Source organism: Microtus ochrogaster, chromosome 7, assembly GCF_000317375.1.
Source record: "Microtus ochrogaster isolate Prairie Vole_2 chromosome 7, MicOch1.0, whole genome shotgun sequence".
In the NCBI taxonomy this organism is placed as follows: Eukaryota; Metazoa; Chordata; class Mammalia; order Rodentia; family Cricetidae; genus Microtus; species Microtus ochrogaster.
In genome coordinates, this window is record NC_022014.1 from 20,187,708 (window position 1) to 20,206,810 (window position 19,103).

General features: G+C 49.6%; 1 protein-coding gene across 1 annotated transcript in view; it reads right to left on the reverse strand.

The window, feature by feature from the left end:
- The window catches only part of Nos2 (nitric oxide synthase 2), a 34,352-nt gene extending 19,379 nt beyond the window's left edge, over window positions 1-14,973 (reverse strand). The window contains exons 1-8 of the mRNA XM_026780592.1: window positions 14,875-14,973; window positions 10,389-10,473; window positions 9,467-9,589; window positions 7,666-7,814; window positions 2,997-3,159; window positions 2,195-2,286; window positions 811-952; window positions 576-715 (exon numbers count right to left, since the gene is read on the reverse strand). Of these exons, the coding sequence (XP_026636393.1) occupies window positions 576-715; window positions 811-952; window positions 2,195-2,286; window positions 2,997-3,159; window positions 7,666-7,775 (647 nt within the window). The 5' untranslated portion in view covers window positions 7,776-7,814; window positions 9,467-9,589; window positions 10,389-10,473; window positions 14,875-14,973. The remainder of the gene's footprint in view (window positions 1-575; window positions 716-810; window positions 953-2,194; window positions 2,287-2,996; window positions 3,160-7,665; window positions 7,815-9,466; window positions 9,590-10,388; window positions 10,474-14,874) is intronic.
- Between the last annotated feature and the right edge of the window lie 4,130 nt (window positions 14,974-19,103).

Below are 19,103 nucleotides of genomic sequence, written 5' to 3' on the forward strand. Positions count from 1 at the left end.
CAGAGGCAGGCGGATCTCTGTGAGTTCAAGGCCAGCCTGGTCTACAAGAGCTAGTTCCAGGACAGGAACCAAAAGCTACGGAGAAACCCTGTCTCGGAAAAAAAAAAAATAAGAAAAATTTTAAAAAGTGTTGGAAGTATTGGTGGCGCATGCCTTTAATCCCAGCACTTGGGAGGCAAAGGCAAGAGGATTTCTGAGTTCAAGGACAACCTGGTCAAGAGAGAGAGTTCCAGGACAGGCAGGGCTACATAGAGAAACCCTGTCATGAAAAACCAAAAACAAAAGTGTTGGGAGAAGTGCAAAGGGCCTGGCTGTGCAGGCAGAGGTTCAAGGGCTCTCCCGAAGGCACTGCCTCCCAGGTTCTCAGGTCCCTGTCTGCTAGGCTGCTGCTTTCCTCAGTCCCCATCCGTGGCTCCTCATAAAGCTGAGGCTAGAGAGGAAAGAACACGCTGCTGCAGAGGGCAAGCCAGCCTTGTAACTCTGAGGACTGCCTAAGGCTGGGTTTTGGAGGAAGACAAGCATCCCCTCCCGCAAGAGGAATACATGCATAACCTGTACCCTTGGTGGTGGCTTACTTGGGATGCTCCATGGGCACCTCCAACACAAGTTCAGGAGGGATTTCAAAGACCTCTGGATCTTGGCCATCAGCCTGCAGGACCAGAGGCAGCACATCAAAGCGGCCGTAGCGCGGCTTCCAGCCCAGGTCAATGCACAGCTGCAGGAGAGAGAGGCGCATTGAGTCTGCAGCCATGGCACTGCATCTGTTCTGGGTTCCTGCCCAGAGGGATGTGTCAGAGACTGGACAGGTACCTGGGTGAACTCCAAGCTGGCAGGGTCCCCTCTGATGGTGCCATCAGGCATCTGGTAGCCGGCGTACCTGATGAGCTGTGAATTCCAGACCCGGAAGTCATGCTTCCCATCGTTCCGCTGGGGGAACACAGTGATGGCCGACCTTCCCCAGGACAGAGATGTTGCAGTTTATCAACTCTCCCTGACTGGAATAAGCAGGGGCTCCCAGCTAGTTCCCCCTCCACTCTGCAGTCCCTATACCCCAATCAGAATGAAACCACTCCCTGGCAATGAGCCGTCCTCCTCCAGTTCCTCCCTGTCCTTCGGGACCAACAAAGCGACCAGCACTCTAGGGAGCTTTGTGTCCCTTCCTCATGTTGGCTTTCATTGCCAATGCTGCTCTTCTCACAGTTGGTGGCTGTTTGGCAGTCAGAGTATGCAGTTGACTGCAGCTTCATTCTGGGGTCTCAGTCACCTCTGCATCTCACCCTGCAACCTCTTTTCCCTGGCCTGATTCTAGTCCTGTGCATCCCCATCAGGTGTGCACCAAATTTTTGCTGGTCACCAAAATGAGCGAATGACAGATTCAGTGCACTGTTCAGTCCCATCAGCGGTGTGTGTGTGTACAGGTGTGCGCACGCATGTGTGTGTGCCTGCATGCAGGGGATGACAAGGAGCATACAATGCCAAACAGTGACTCTCATATCTAAGAGAAATGTCAAAGCAAAGGTATAGCCAGAAAATCAGTGTTGTCTTTCCAAACAGGGCAGACTTATCTTTTATTGTATTTGCTTGCTTTTGTTTTTGAGACAAGGTCTCACTATGTAACCCTGGCTGCCTTGGAACTTGTTACATAGACTAGACCAGCCTTGAACTCACAGAGATTCCCCCTGCCTCTGCTTCCTGTGTAGACTCTTTTTAAAACAAGACAAGGTCTGGCTATGTGGCCCAGACTGGTCTGGAACTCGTCTGTCCTCCTGCTCCAGTCTACCCACTACTGAGATTATAGATATGTGCCACCACGCCCAGCTAAGAAATTCTCTTTTTTGTTTTTGAGGCTAGCCTTGAACATACTATGTAGCTAAGGATCACTTTGAACTCTTGATCGTCCTGCATCTACTTTTCCAAGTGCTTGGATAACAGGCACGTGTGAGCATGGCCTGCTAGAAGTGGCTTCTTAAAGACATCACTGCCTCATGGTTCTAACTTAGAAGGAAAAGAAATAGCTGGGCCTGAGACAGAGGCCAATGGGGAAGAAGTCCCTGTTACTATTCCAGAGCTAAGCCTTACTCTTTTGTCTCCCCTTAGTTTCTCCGGGAACCAGAGGCCCCTCCCCTAAGCCCTCGAGCCTATTCTGCCTGAGACTGGCAGGGTGGGACCAGCACAGCTGGGAAACGGGCCTCACCTGATGTTGCCATTGTTGGTGGCATAGAGCACGTGTCTGCAGATGTGCTGGAACATGTCCTGGGCAGAGCTGCAGTCCCGGGCATCGAAGACCTGCATACAACCCAAGACAGCACCGTGGAAGACTGTGAGGACAGAGGCTTGGGGCTGACAGGAAGTCCCCAGGGAAAGAGGGCAGCCCGCACACCACTGCCCAGTGAACGCACATGGTCCACTCTCCCTCTGCATCTTCAGAGCCCGTCACTAAGCTGCCCTACTCGCCCGCTGCTCTTGAGACGGGGAACATAGAATCCCACTCAGAAGGCCCCAGTAAAACTCTTGGGGAAGAGTGCCTGGCTTTAAAACAGCAAAAAGCAGGGTCCCCACAGCCCGAGTTTGTATCTTTGCCATGGGAGTGTGTGCCATCGTTGAGTCTCCTGGATTTTCTCTACCCAAGTGCCCTCGATAGGACCCAACAAAAAAATGACCCTCCAAGGAGACGATGGCCTAGGAGGTTAGGATAAACAAAATGTTCTCTAGGAGCCAAGAGTGTAAACACTGGAGGCAAACACTCGCAGCACCGAGGCCTCGGGAATAAGACATCCAAGGTTGCTGTTTGTTTCATGGTGGCATGTGGTCTTCCACGTTTAATGTGAGAGAGGGTCTTCTAGAGACCTCAGTGCTAAAATAAGCTTCCAGGCTACTAGAGGGGGGCCCGGGATACCCCATCTCTGGTTTTGACTGAAGTCTGAGGAGCCCCGGCCACTTGCTCTGTCTCAGGACTTGCCTATCCTGCTTCCTTCAGCTCTGCTGGTAAGGCTCACCTGCAGGTTGGCCCACTGGATCCTGCCGATGCAGCGAGGGGCGTTCCTCCAGGCCAGCTTGGTGGCAAAGATGAGCTCATCCCGGGTCAGCTGGTAGGTTCCTGTTGTTTCTATGTCCTTTGTTACGGCCTCCACCCGGGCCAGATGTTCCTCTATTTTTGCCCTGAGGAACAGGAAGCCATCAGGAAGAGCAACAATAGCAGGACCTTACATGGGGATTAATTCAATCCCCAGAAATCAGTAACTGACTTTGGACACCAAAAGAGCAAACTGTCTCCCTTGGGATGCTGTCCCCTGTAGGGCTGGCTTTGTGACCCACTCTTACTAGGAGCCAGTTTCTAGTCCTCTGCCACCTCCACCTTGAAGCTCTTAGTCCTGGTGGAACAAAATCACACTTTTACTTCTACGCTGGACCCTGCAAGTTGTCATCATTGTCATCACTGTTGCTGTCGTCATCATCATCACCGTCATCTTGAGACAAGGTCTTGTTATGTAGCCCAGGCCAGCCTAGAACTTCTGGCCCTCCTCTCTCCACCTCCCAAATACCTGGGATTGCAGATGCATGCCACCACAAGTAAGTTAGTAACTACTGTCGTGTTTACTTTGCAATCAAAGGTCTTTACCAGGCCCGAGAACATAAGCCTGGAAACAGAGAAATGAGGACGCAGACCCAGGTGGTCTCGCTGCCAATGCCAGGCCCCTCCCAGTGGACAGAACCTGTTTTACCTTCCACCCAAGGGAAAACTGCAGCCTGGAGGGTGCCTCAGAAAGCAAGGCAGGCCCAGACAAGACCTGAGGTCAGGACTCAGCCTGAAGGACCCTACAGCCCACCCAAAGGAGCCACACGCAGTGATTTAAGCATACTTCAAAAGTATTCCAAGGGAGAAGGACTTGGTCACAAAGATGGTGAAACACACGCACACCACAGTAACCTTGAGATTTCCAACCAGCACCGACAAAAAATTATTTAAAGAATGAACTTGTGATTAAAGGCAGCGGAGACTTGGAGTGGAACAGCCTTTGGGGCAGGCGGAGTGTCTTAGCAACTCCTTTTTGATTACAGACAGACTCGGAGACTAAGTGATGCTTGTCCCCAGAGATCCCTGTAACGGGACTTCTGGGTGAGGTGTCCTTCATCATCAGAGGAAGATTCTAGAAATACTCCCCACACTGTACCCAAGCATGAGAACAGCAGTCCCCATGGGAAGGAGATGCCATGTAAAAGGGGAAAGACAAACTCTTGGTGTCGTTTACCCAGGAGTGGCCCTGATTCCTTTGGAAGAGCTGTTTTGGCCTCTTCGGTCATAATCTAAGGAGTGGACTGGTCCTGGGCAAAGCTGTCCTTGTCATGTAATGAGCAGCGGAGCAGCTATGGTGGCCAGACGGGGAGCTGGCTTTGTCTTAACCGGTTGTTTACCGGACCCTCAAGAGGGAGACCATTGCTTTCTGGATTCCCTGGCTCAGAACAACCCATGAGACCACAGTCAGATTTTATCCCTCTATACCCACCTGTAACTTTGAGAATATTTTCTGTCGGGAAGGGAGGGTGTGGTTCTCATACAGTTATAAAAGATCTCAAAGCACATTGTTAAGTCAGTTACAGGTTGGGTGGAAGTTTGACTTGCAAAAACAAGCTGAAAAACCCACTCCCACACACAGTAATACCAAAGCCTCCAACAGCCACGAGAATCACAACACGGGAAACACATGAGGACGATGACTTTTAAAAGAATATTTTAAATTTCATTTTTTGTGGTTTTTTTTTTTTAGTGAATTTTTGTTTTGTTCGTTTGGGTCAGGGTCTCACTCTTAAAATTAATTTTCATGTTTTCTCCCAATTCCCTGAGATATTTTTCCATTGTTTTGTTTTAAGATAGAGTCTCACTTAGTAGCCTTGGCTTCAGGTTTACTATGTAGACCAGGGTGACTTCAAACTCACAGAGATCCTCCTGCCTCTGCCTTCTGAGTGCTGGGATTAAAGCACATGCCACCAGACCCAGTGAAGTTTATTTTTAGCATTTTCTTTTATGACTTTTCTTCCTCTGTTCTTTTTTGTGTGTGGGACCAGGGACTGAACCTCAGCAAACTAGGCTTGTTCTCCCCCTGACCGACATCCTCAGGCCCTGCCCCAGCACTTCTATTTTGAGACAGGTTGTTGTCCAGGCTGTCACCTGGCAGTCCTTGAGTCCTCCTGCAAGGACCTTGGTCTTCAGGGTAACCGGAATTACAGGCCCACCTCACAAATGGTGTGGTTTCTCAGGGTCATATTTCAGAGTTACTGGGAACACTGTGGCATCTCTTGGTCCTGGAAAGGGCTGTATGGCCACTCTCAGAAAGACAGGAGATATTTTACATGTACAGCTATCTGAGTCCACTCTGCTGGACGCCTTCAGTGGCCAGTGTCCCTGCAACTGGGGGACAGGCTGTTGTTGATCACTACTGGAGGCCACGATATGGACTTGTGACTGTGGAAAATGAGAAGTAAAGGCATTTGCCCAGGCACTGGGCACAGCTCTGTAGCCTCCTAGGGTTTCCTAAGATCCAAACACCTGTGTTTGGAATATCAGCTGGGTATTCCAGCTCCAAAAAGAGCCTGGATCCTGATGGGCCACAGGGCTCCATGCTAGGGTGCTGAGGCTAACTGCCAGGGTCCCTGCACCAGTATCCCAGGCTCCCAGTGTGTGTTTTCAAGCAAGTCCTACCCTCTCCTGAGACTCCTGCCCTTGGCCCCAGGGGGCCAGGCGTCAATGTTCTGCAAGCTCCCAGACGGGTAGGAAGCATTGCTCTTGAAGGTGGGGGCCTCTTGGCAAGCACCCTCCTCGCTCTGGCATTCAGTGGACAGGTGGAGCCGATGTCACCAAGAACAGTCCTTTCTGCCCTGCGTCCCAGATGTCCTTCTGTGTCTCATGTTCCAGGTTGGAACTAATGTGTGAGGCTAAACCACAAAATAACATGGCCACACTGTAGCCATGCAGTAGCCACGCTGTAGCCACGCAGTAGCCACGCTGTAGCCATGTTGTAGCCACGCAGTAGCCACGTTGTAGCCATGCAGTAGCCACGCTGTAGCCATGCAGTAGCCACACAGTAGCCATGTTGTAGCCATGCAGTAGCCACGCTGTAGCCATGTTGTAGCTACACTGTAGCCACGCAGTAGCCACACTGTACAGCAGACATTGACTTGCTCTGTTGTTCTCACAACCTCTTTGGGTGTTTTGGTTAGAAAGTTTAGGGAGGCTAAATTACTTGGTCACATATTATAATGGGACAATAACAATGTTCTATATTCAGCCTGGAGGTGGTGACGCACACCTTTAATCCCAGCACTCGGGAGGCAGAGGCAGGCGGATCTCTGTGAGTTCAAGGCCAGCTTGTTCTATAAGAGCTAGTTCCAGGACAGGCTCCAAAACTACAGAGAAACCCTGTCTTGAAAATACAAAAAAAAAAAAAAAAAGGTTCTATATTCTATGTTAGCACATGGACCTGTCCTCTCGGCACTCAGAAGGACAATCATGGGCAGAGGCCCGTCTCCACTATTTCATTAGATGCTGTGTCAAGAGCACACAGCGAGGGAGCAGAAAGATGTCTCAGTGGGTAAAGACACTTGTCACTATGTACGAGGGTCTCAGTTCAGTCCTAGGAACCCACACTGTGGAAGGAGATGCCCGACTCCCACAGGCTCCCCTCTGACTTTCAGACACTTGGAGCCCAGGTACCCCGTTCTCCAACAAATAGATAAATACTTAAAAGTTAAATACATATATACAACAATAACTAGGACTTCAGCTGCAGTCATCACAGCCAGCACAGTTTAGCTCTTTATAGCCTCGAATTCATTTACTCTTCATACAAACTCCTACAAGGCGGGTACATTTTAATAGATATTTTCAGGCAAGAAACCAAGGCCCAGAGAGAGGAAGAAACTTGCCCAGGCTTGAACCGGTGTAGGTAGCTGATAGGCCCCCAGCTCTTAACCCTGTCACACAGCCTCTCCTTGATCACAGTTGTATGCATTCGCAGAAAAAAAAACTTGGCAACTGGCAATGAACAAACCTTTCTATTCCACGCTGGACCATGCTGGTGTTTAACACTTGTTTGTTAGTGGAGTGGCTGACTAAGAATGAAGGAGTCTGGGCACTGTACTCCCTGAAGCCTCCTGGAGTAAAGATGAAAACATTCCAGGAGGGAGGCACCCCACCAAGCCATGTATCCTGGACTCTAGCTAGATTAGATGATGCCAGGGGTGTCTCTGGGAATCTTGCTCACATCTCTAGGAGGAGAAGCCTGACCACATAGTCTCTAAGCTTCCTTTTACTTGAGGACAAAAGGATCCATTCCAAGTCGCTGTTTCATTGCCCCTAGGCTAGGACACTGTTCTAAACATGCACAGACCTCCGGGCTGTCTCATAAGCCGTTAAGATCCCCATTTTAGACACAGGGAAGTTGAGGCCCCATGAATTTCCCAGGTCTCAGTGGTCTGTGGTGGAGCCGGAACCCCAGGCAGTTACACTCTCCCTACACTGTCAGTTCCTGAACTCCTCCAGGGTCTGCTTGGGGCCTAGAACCTGGGAAGTCTGGAGATTGCAGAGTTAGGAGTCAGTGTGGGACAGTTGAAGACAGGCTAGCTCCAGGGAGGAGGGGGAAATGTCACCCTGACAGAAGCCAGACTTACTCTGTAAAGGAGCCATAATACTGGTTGATGAACTCAATGGCTTGAGGCAGAAGCTCCTCCAGAGAGGTGGGCTTGTCTCTGGGTCCTCTGGTCAAACTCTTGGGATTCATGATGGACCCCAAGCAAGACTTGGACCCACAGGTGAAATCCTAGGAAGAGAGACAGGGGTAAGTAGGCCTCCTTTTTCTCCCTCCACCCCTGAGCCAGTATCCTGGCCTTCCTCTGGCTGCTACACTCACAGTAACTCTATGCGGGCACCCTCTCGTTGGGATCTACCACGAGCCTCAGGCCCCTCTCCTTTCCTGAGATCCAGTGAGTACAAGCTGGTTTCTCTCTGTCCCTTTCCTCCAGTTAGCCAAAGACCCAGCACCAGCCTCAGAGAAAACTCCATAGCTTACTCCTAGGGGACTTCTTGTCTTCTTTTCTTTCTAAGAGACCCAGCTGGCTCCTGGGGGAACATAGGTACAGTGTCAGCCTACAGAAAATGGATGAGTGGCTGAACATTCTAAAGTCAGGGAGGCATGGAAAGAAGCACCAGAAAGATGGACACCCAGATGTTAACCATGGTGTTTCTCTGTTTTGCTTTATTTGGGGGGTTTGGGTACTGTTGGTTTTTTGTTTGTTTGTTTGTTTTGTTTTTATTTTTTGAGACAGGATTTCTTGGTGTAACTTTGGATCCTGTCTTGGAATTTGATCTGTAGACCAGGCTGGCCTTGAACTCACAGAGAGCTAACTGCCTCTGCCTCCTGAGTGCTGGGATTAAAGGTGTGCGCCACTGCCACCCAGCTGGGTACTGTTTTTGAAACAAGATCTTACAAATGGCCCAGGAGGGCCTCAAACTCACTACATAGCAGGTCATCTTGAACTCCTAACCCCTTGCCTCTATCTCCCAACTCCTGGGACTACAAACCCAGTTTCTGAGGGTTTGGGAAATCATCCTGCCTTTTTAGGCTTTCCGGTTCTTTCCCACTTTATAACCACAGCATGAATCCTTTTTTTCCCTTTCTTTCTCTTTGGTTTTGTTTCTGTTGTTTTGAGACAAGGTCTCACTGTGTAGCTCTGGCTGTCCCAGAACACACTAAGTAGACTTGACTGCCCTCAAACTCAGACATCTGCTTGCCTCTTCCAAGTGCTGGAATTAAAAGCGTGTGCCACCACACTCTGCTTTTTTTTTTTTTTTTTGGTTTTTCGAGACAGGGTTTCTCTGTGGTTTTGGAGCCTGTCCTGGAACTAGCTCTTGTAGACCAGGCTGGTCTCGAATTCACAGAGATCTGCCTGCCTCTGCCTCCCGCGTGCTGGGATTAAAGGCGTGCGCCACCACCGCCCGGCCACACTCAGCTTCTTAGTGTGAATTCTAGAGTCAGAGTAAGGAATGTGAAGACAGGAGGGAACCTTAAAAGATAATTAGTCCCCATTCATTGGCTGCTTGAACCACTGTTGCCTCCCTATCAAATAGCATTGGACCCTTCCAGTCACAGGGAGCTCACTGCTTCCCGTCAGTTCAGTCAGCTTTGGACAAGCCTAATAGAAAACTCTCGGACACTCTTGAACGCTAAGAAAACATTGGTTCCCGTAGCCTTTTGTCTGACCTCCTGGTTTTCTGCTTCCTAATCGGATGGTGAACAGGAAACTGGCCTTATTGACTTCCGACTGTAATTTATGAAAACAGAGCTCCCAGCATCTTTTGTCTGAGAAGGTGGGTGCCTATTAAGTGCAGGGAATATGTGATAGACCCCTAGAGGGCCCTTATGGTACCCTAGCTAGGACAAAGCTGGCCCTCCTCAGCCCCCAGACTTCTCACCGAGGCAGCCTTGTGATGAAGGGTATCTCGCAGAATCTCTCCACTGCCCCAGTTTTTGATCTTCACGTACTGTGGGCAGGTCGATGGAGGCACACGCAGGTTCTCCAGGGATTCCGGACCATTCTAAGATGGGTAAACATCCAGGGTTTTCCAAATACCTGAACCCCCAACGACCCATACAAGTATCCCCTGCACCTCTATCCTCTGCTTGGATGAGGAAGGGAGCTTTGTGTAGGCACACAAAGCAGGGCACACACACACAGGGCCAGTCCTCAATCCTCCACCCTTCCCAGAAGTTGGCCCAGTGCCAGATGAGCACTGCAGGTGGCTGGGCCAGAGCCAGGCTTCTGTCCTTCCCAAGGCCCAGCCAGTGCTGGCTCATAAGGGGAATTCAAGTTAGATGGGAAGGCCATTGCTGCAGCTGGGCCTGCCAAGGACAGAGCTGGGAGCTGCGAAGTTAACAGATATCCACTGTCTCACTTCCCCTGGGACAGCTTTCCCAGTCTGCATCCCTCTGCCACCTCCTTACAGTCCTAGGATGGAAAGGGATTCAGAAAGATGGGATCCATGGCTGGAAGCCAGGGACTGAGTCTAGAGGCTCAGCGGCTAAGTCTGAAATCATTCTAGAATGTCCCACCTATAATTCCAGAAATGGTCTTAAACCGCAGACACCCATATTGTCAATCACTCAGAAAGTTATCTGGGTGCTAGTGCACCCTGGGGACCTCCTCTCCTGATTGTCAAGACCGTTCTATTGTTCATAGCCTCCTTGGCTCCCTATGTACCCCAGGTCTGGGTTGCTCCACTCCCTAGAACTTGGTTTCCTGTACCCTCCTGCCCAGCTTCCAAAGGGCTGTGTAGCCTGAATCTCCTCAGGAGAAGGATAAAGGACCTTCCCATACTCTGTGATCAAACTACTGACCTGTGCTGTCCCAGTGAGGGGCTGCGAAGAGGCATTTTGGTGCTTGGCAGGTCTGTGACCCTTAGAGTCATCCTGTGTTGTCGGACTGTGAAAAGGAAGTTATCGTGAAAAGAGATAGAATCTGGGAGGGGGTCTTGGGAGGCCTCTGTGAATCCCTGTCTGGTAGGCGGAGCACTGGGGGCTAAAGGTGGGAATGGCCTGTCCCTGGCTTCCCATCAAGGAGGACGAGGGAACCAGTCTCAGTAATCCTGTCACTGCCTTCCCTCTTCATCTCTACTTTGACCACCCAAAGATAAAATGGTCTGGGGGATGAGCCAGACTGCTCAGACAGAAGCTCTGGGGAAATGCCCGCTCAGAAAGCCAAGCACAAATGCTCCAACAGTCCAGTCCTTCCAAGCTTTAGTGTAAGCTGGGCATGGTCGTGCATGCCTGGGATCCCAGCATCTGGCTGATGGTGGCAGAAGTACCAGTCTCAATTACACTGAAAGTTCAATGCCTCTCTGGGCTACATGAGAACTTTCAACAAAGCACATAAACAACCCCCAAACACTAACTTATTTACTCTGTATATCACACTGACTTCCAACTCATGGCACTCCATCTGCCTGAGCCTCCTGAGTACGAGAGGCCAGATAGAAGAAGTCACAGTGCCTGGTACTCCAAGTATTTATCTTGTAAAAAGTGAGAGGAACAAAAGCCAGGTGAGGTTGGCACATACGTGTGATCCCAATACCTGGAAAGTAGACACAGGAGGATCAGGAGTTCAAGGTTATCCTTAGCTACATAGGGAATTCAAAGCTAGCCTGTGCTATATAATGCCTATTAAAAAAATACGATTAAAAATTAAAAAAAAATAACTGGTGGGAAAAAAATGTAAAGAAAAAAAAGAGTCAGACACAGTGATGCACACCTTTGATCCCAGCACTCGGGAGGCAGAGGCAGGCGGATCCCTGAGTTTGAGGACAGCCTGGTCTACAGAGTGAGTTCCAAGACAGTCAAGGCTATACAGAGAAATTCTGTCTGGAAAAACAAAAATAAATAAAGGAAAGAAGGGAGGGAGGGAGGAAGGGACAGGGGACTGAGGGAGGGAGGGAGGGAGGGAGGAAGAAGGGAGAGAGGGAGGAATAGTGGAGAAGCCATGTCTGCTGGTGAAGAAATTGCAGTCACATTTCTAGCAGAGTTGAAGATGAAGCTCTGGCACCAGAAAAGAACAAAACAAAATGAAAAAACCAGATGACTATTGACACGGTCACTGCCTCAACTATCCACACCCCACAGTTTTTAACTACAATGCATTGCTATAATGGTTCTGTGATGTGGGATTTCCCTCTGTATGCTGTGAATGCCATTGGTTAATAAAGAAGCTGTTTTGGGCCTGTGATAGGGTAGAGCAGAGCTAGGAGGGGAAAACTAAACTGAATGCTGGGAGAAAGAAGGGTGGAATCAAGGGAGAAGCCATATAGCCCCACCAGAGACAGATGCCGGAACTTTACCTGGTAAGCCACAGCTTCCTGGCAATACACAGACTAATCGAGATGGGGTAATTTAAGACATGAGTTAGCTAGAAATACGCTTAAGCTATTGGCCAAACAGTATTGCAAATATTATGGTTTCTGTGTGATTATTTTAGGGCTGAGCAGCCGGGACCAAACAAGCCACCTCTTACTACAGTTCTGTGTTACTAGTAGTCACTGTTGGATATCTCCTCCTTTACCCAATTTATAAATTAAACTTCATCATTGTAAGAATGGGTAGGACAATAAGAGTACACATTCAGGGTTCATTACTGTTGTGGCCTCAGACGTCCCTTGTGGTCCTAGAGTGTGTCCCCTCAGAAGGAAAGGACACCTACAGCCATCATAAAGCAACTTATATCTGAACCAAGTTATACATCGACCCTGGAAGGGTCCTGTGTATGAACTATAAAAAAGACTCTTGGCTTGGTGATACCTTGACATAGACCCATTTGTGTGCATTCTTACAAAGATTTAGTTGAAAGTGGTAGCACATACTTGTGACCCTAGAACCAAAGAAACAGAGGCAGAGGGATTTCCCATGAGTTCCAAGCCAGGCTAGGCTACATAGTAAGACCCTGCCTCACAAACAAACAAGCAAGCAAGCAAGCAAGCAAAAGAGCCAGGGTCTGACGAGATGGCTCAATGTTTGTCTTGCAGAGGACCTAAGGTTTGATTTCCAGCCCCCACAAGGTGGCTTGCAGCCATCTATAACTTTACTTCCAGGAGATCTGAAACCCTCTTCTGACTTACAAGAACACCAGGCATGCATGTGATACACAAACATACCTGTAGGCAAAACATCCATACATATAGAATAAAGCTAAAATAAAATGAAACAAAAAGCCCAAACTCCAGTTTTCATTACCTCCTTGCTCAGTCATTTAGTAATAACCAACCTCCCAGTCCCTCATCCCGGAGTGAGGTTTGACTGTCCAGGTCTACCTTCAACAGGAATCTTGTTGGGTCAGTTCAGCGAGAATCTTCTTTATCTTTAGCAATATCTCACCTTTGCCTGCTGTGTTAGTGTGGAACCTTCTCTCTCCCTCCACTGCAAGACTGCAGTGCTCCCTGTACCCACCTGAGGGACTGTCCTCAGTAAAGGCCTCCTTGTGGTGTGTCAGTAAGTGTCACTCAAGTGGGGTGTCTGACTGATGTCTGGAAGAACCCCAGCACCCACGGGGAGGCGGGAGAATTGTTTAGCCTGGGTTATTTAGTGAGAGGCTAGCTCAAAAAACAAAACAAACACAAAACCACAAACAAATAACCCCTCCTTCACACACACACACACACACACACACACACACACACACACACACACACACGCAAAACTAAAACAAAATCATGAAACATTTCTTTCTTGGTTGCTTGAGACAGGGTTTCCTGTACCTCTGGCTGCCCTTGAACTCACTATTCAGCTGAACTCTTGCTTCTGCTGGGATTACAGGCAGGTTCTGCCACACCCAGCTGAGCAATTTTTTTCTTTGACGTGCTTCTCTGGTCTGGACTGGTATGCTCCACCAGAAAGAGGAAAGGAAGCCAAGATTTGCATTCTCACCACCCTCCTTTGACCCATGCTTCGCATCCAGCTGGGAGTCAGTCTTTGGAGACTAGAATTAGAGCAGAAACATCCCCGGCTACAGTAGTGCCACTGTCTACTTAAGTGCTTCAGAAGGTTTTAAATGCTGTCTAGACCAGCCTGGTCTACAGAGCTAGTTCCAGGACAGGCTCCAAAGCCACAGAGAAACCCTGTCTCGAAAAACCAAAAAATAAAAAAAAAATAAATGCTGTCTCTAATCCACTGTTGAGATGAGCCACAGTTAGCCTGGCCCCAGGGTCCATGGCTGCATGCCTAGGTTGTGTCTAATGCCTCAGACTGGATATCTGCTGACCCTCTGGTGACAGTCTGAGGGCACACGTGCGATGCATGCGTGCGTGTGAATGAACGTGGACTCCAGCAGGCCTGGAAGCTCCTAGGGGAAAGGCCAGGAAAGGTTCACAACGATTAGCATAATGTGATAAACCATGGCCTATTTGCATTTCGCTCTTTCCTTTTAACTTTATGCATCTTTGAAGGCATACACACACACACACACACACACACACACACACACACACGAGATTTTAAAAATTCTTCAAGTGCGTTTATAATTAGGATTAAGGAGAAAAAGAGCAAGAGTGAATAAACAGAACTTTGCTCCAGTTCCTATGTCCTGCCACCAGTTAGCAGATTTATTCTGGCCATCTGCTAAAGGAGACCAAGGACCAGGTGTCGGATGAGCAATTTAAGGCTCAGGATTCTTGGTTCCAAATTACTGGGCTGTATATGGCGAGCCTGCAGACACTCCCAGGACCCACAGCCTGGTTGAGACCTGCCTGGCCCATTATAGGAATGAAGAATCATTAAAGACTTGCAGGCAAAAGTAATCATGAAGATTTGCTCGGGCCCATAGAAGCATCTGCAGTCAAGACGTGGCAGAACTCGGTTGCTGAGGAGAGAGTACTAAATCCACAGCCCCACCTGTCTTGTGAGAGGGAGAATGTCTTATTGTAAAAAACAATCATCTTTTCCCGCTTCACGGTATTTGCCTAGAGCACAGCAAGGAGAAGGAGTGCAACAAGGTGGGGTGTGTGTGTGTGTGTGTGCACGCGCGAGTGCGTGTCAGTGGAAGAGCACTTGTTTAAATGCAGGTCAGTTCCCACTATGGGGGTTGGGGGACGACAAAATACATTAAATAGTGGCACACGCCTGTAATGCCAGTATTTGGGAAGCCGAGGCAGGAGGATTTCCAGGCTTGATGTGAACCTATCGACTTAGCCAGAACCCATCTCAAAGCGACGCAGACATTCCTTGGTGCAGAAGCACTCACAGGGTGGCAGGCATGGGCTCTCAGCCCGACCTCTCTCGCGTCCCAGAGGGGTCACCCGGGCTCCCAACGCCCTCGCTGCTCCCCAGGTCCCGCGCGCTGTACCTGGCTGGGCCCACCCGGCGGGCGACCTTCGGGCCGAAGATCCTGCGCAGGAAGCGGCAGAGCCATGGCCGGGTGGCGTCGCACGCGCTGCTCAGCCCGTCGCGCATGGTTGGGCCACCGCCACTCGCTCGCTCGCGCTGTCCCTTTATCCCGGCGGAACCCCGCATCCCCCGCCCACCTCTAGCGGCTTGGCCTCTAGTGGCCCAGGACAACAAGCAGGGCGGCGCTAATTGCCTCGGTTTGTGTATTCCCTTAGTGGTGACAATAAGGATCGCGACCCAGACTCTCCGCTGCACCAGCATCTTCCTTGTCTATTATTTTCTCTCCCTCTAACGAAATTTACTCAAGAAGGCAATTCTTTTTTACCTTCGCTTTATGGAGGTAGGAGATGAGGGACTAGAGAAATGAGGATCCTGCTCAAGGCCACACAACAGCCCCAGGGCCGTTTCTGCCTCTGCTTCACCAAAACTCTCCCAGGAAACGTTTTGTCCGTTCTCCCTGTCCTTTATGATTCCAGAAAGGAAAAGAAAGAACACTTAAGGTTGAGGGTGACTTCTGTGGAAAAAGTGGGGGCCATCAGACCCAAAGCATCCCGAGGGTCCTCTCAAGACCTCTGGACCCCACTCTGTAGAAGGCATTGGACCAAGGTATTTTGCTCTGTTGGTAGGTTGTAATTTGGGAGCAAGGCAGCCAGTAGGACCCAGGTGGAGTAGGGTTGCAGCCCTCAGGGACCCTCCTGGCCAAGATTTCGGCAAACGAAACCCAAGTCCAAATTACTTTTCTTTTCGAGGAGAGTTTGTTTTAGCATCCTGTAACGCAGTCACTAAGCTTAACTTTGCTCTGAATTTCCTGTGGTTCACCCAGATGATCCGACATTTCCCTTTTGTCTCTAAAGCACACACGTGCACACGCATGGACACACCCTGCACATGTCTGAATCACTCGTTGAAAGCCACCAGGAACAGGCTCTCGGTTTGCATGGATTTGAAAAGTATGTTTTAAAATAAAAATAACCGGCTCCTGCTGCTTTCAGACCAAAACTCCCTTTGTAGGCTGCTTCCTCTTCCAGGAACATCCTCTGGTCACCTTTCCTGGGCTGTCCCATTTCAGCTGGTCTCCCTCCTCCAGAAAGCCATCTGCCATGGCCCCTCCTGGCCTGACAGCCAGGTCATACCTTCAGAGGGCTCAGCAGGTTCTCCTGTTTGTTACCCCTCCCTTCCCTGACCCCTCTAGGACACATAAAGCTCTCTAACATCTTGCTTTTCCAGGACTTTCCAAACTAGAGAGGAAGCCTTTGCCTCCCCTTTCCTCCCTGACTGTGGCAATTGGGTTTGTTTTTCTCTTTCTGGGTGTAGAAGGTAGTGGGTCCTCGGGGAAAGAGCACAGAGGACTTGGCTCAAATCTCAGCTCCTTCACTTTCTAGAAACTGTCCTTGTTAGACAAGATAAAAACAGTTCACGCCTGGTTATTGACATAGTACCATGTACACTATAATTATCTGTGGCTGTTATGCAATTAATAAACGTCTCTGTTGATCCACTGATTAAACAGGAAGGCTTTGTCGGCATGTTAACCGGCAGCGTGGTGCCAGGTGAGCAAGCTTCAAGTGTAATTGTTAACGGGATAAAACTCATCCAGGACCCAGAGCATGGCAACCAGGATAGTGATCATAACCCAACCATATCCATAATCCCTGCTTTGCCATTTGCCAACTATGAGATCTTAAGACGGCTTAAGCACCCTGGACTTTTCTGTTCTCTTCCCTAAAGGGGAGGATAGCAGCCTTCCCCTTCGGGATTATCAGAGGGGATGCCCTCTGTCTGGGCAGGGTCAAGCCTCAGTGTGGGAGCTACCAAACACTTCAGAGCAGGGGCATGACTTGTTTGAAGTAGAGTTGGAAGGAAAGGGGTGTGGGGGCAGATGGATTCTTGGAGGACAAAGGGCAGGGGTCGCAGGGACCAGGTAATGAGAAAGAAGAGATGAAGTCAGCACTTTCAAACGGAAGTGCTGTCAGGTGGCCTTGAGGCCAGTGATGCTGTGCATGGGCCCCTGAACCTCAGGATTCCTGACAGCCTTGGTACTGTCGCCTCCAATTTTCTCTGCCTTCTGAGCCTGGGACGTCGGCCTCCTTTAATCCTACCACGACTACTGTCATCCTATGTAAGACTTTAAGACAATCCTGAAGCCATTTTTGACAATTCTGAATCCTCTCAGCCTCTGTACCATAGTGCTTCCCCTCCTCCCCTGGGAACCAAGGACCTAACAGCTACACTCGCACGTACTCAGTTCCTGAACAATTACCCATATACGTATGTTTTGATTCAGTCCCCTGGGAAACGGGGTCAAAATGACTCTTACCTCATCTGATCTGGCAACAGCTCTCCAGTCAATTATTGGTAATATCCCTTTCAAATAAGCCAATCAGAATAGTCAAAGAACAACCCCCCTTGCTTCTGTGGCCCCTTTAAAAGTAGACTGTACCTGCTAATTCGAGGTCCCTCAGCTTCCCGAATGCTGGGGGACCCTGTCATGACAGAATTAATAAAATCCTCATGCTTTTGCATTGGCTGTGGTGTATGAGATGGTCTCTGGGGGCGACTCCTTCTCGGTGTTTGGACGCTAGAGTCCAACACCTACAAGTGAGGAAATGGAGGTTTGGGGGCTAAGGGACTTGACAAAAGACACACGGCTATGAAGTAGCAAAGCTATTCCTTTCTGCTTAAGTTCCCTTTCGAAATCTGGTAGCACAGGGACAGGGAAATTTAGGGCTGCCCTGCATACTGCCTCCAGGGGGCGCTGCCCACTGTAGTCCTGCAAATACCTGAGCCTGTTGCAGACTGAGGCTTGGACATGATTCTGTGTCATGACATTTGCAGAGAAAGCCATCTTTCAGCTTGATCAAGTCCCAGGTTGTGGACCCCTAGCATTCTCTAAAATTCTCCTGGCCTGTCCATCTAAACTAGTTCAGTTCTAAAATGCATCCTTAGCAGTCATGCAACCCAGTCTTTCCTGCCAGAGCCTCGTTTGCAGAATGAGACCACAGCAAAGGACCCCATGGAGGTCAAGTTCAAAGTGTGTAGGTACAGAACTGTGTAGTCCTGGTGATAAAACAGCTTCAGTAAATGGTGACAAACCCTTCTATTTATCTATAGCACACAGAGATGCTTCAACAAGCCTTGAGTATACCTTATTTCACCCCCAGCATGCTATCAGGTAGGTCACACTGCAGACCTGCCTGAGACTCAAATAGGTGGACTTGCCCAAAGTCACAAGGTCACTGAGGACAGCACAGGGCCGTTTTGACACCCTTCTGTTGTCTAATAGTCAAAATATCTAACAACTGTTGGCACGCATGTCCTGGCCAATCAGGACATCACCAGAGCTGACTACTAGGCTCTCCAGCCTCCATTTTCACAAATTCTTCCCTCCTTCTTCCTCCAGAGAGTCCAAACTCCCTTGGGCACAGCACCAGCCCTAGGCCTTCCTTCTACACACCCTAGCTGCACAGACGCCAGCAGAGAATTATGAGCAGTGCCCTGGAGATCAGGCTCTCTGAGGCTGGGAGTAGAGGGAGGCAGCAGGGTCAAGGAAACCCCAAGCAGGTTGGGGCAGAGATTGCTTACCTGGGAACGGCCCTTGGGGTTTTCCCCACATTGTTGTTAATGTCCTTTTCCTCCTTCAAGTCACCTTGGTGGGATTTGGCTCTGAACAGAAATTTCCAGGGGCAGGCCATGTCTGTGACTTTGCACCCTTGTTTCAACTCCGAGATGATCTCTGTGGGACTGAGGTAGGGGAGGGGGGCTGTGAGGTGGGGTTGAAAAAAGCACCTAATGAACACAGGTGCCAGTGTCCCAGAGAATGGAGACCAAGTCCAGCTAAGGCTTGCCTTGGGCCACCCTCCCCATGCTCGCACTCTGGGGTCAGTGGTTGAAACCCTGTGGGACAGACTCCTGTTTTGCAAAGACATAGAACAAGTCAGAGGAATAACACTGGATGCCACATAGCCACCTACCAAAGGAAGTGTCCACAATCCTCCTTAGAAAACCCAGTGGCTCAGAGCAGAACTATCCTTGGCCTCAAGCAAGGTGGACAGGAGCTGAGGATCACTGAAGTGAGGTGTTCACACTCGCCTGACCCTTCTTGCTTCCTGTTGATGAGAAGAGCCAACGGTCATCAATAGTAACCTTCCCGCTAGACCTGCACTTCGGGCTGGCACTCCGGTCCTCACC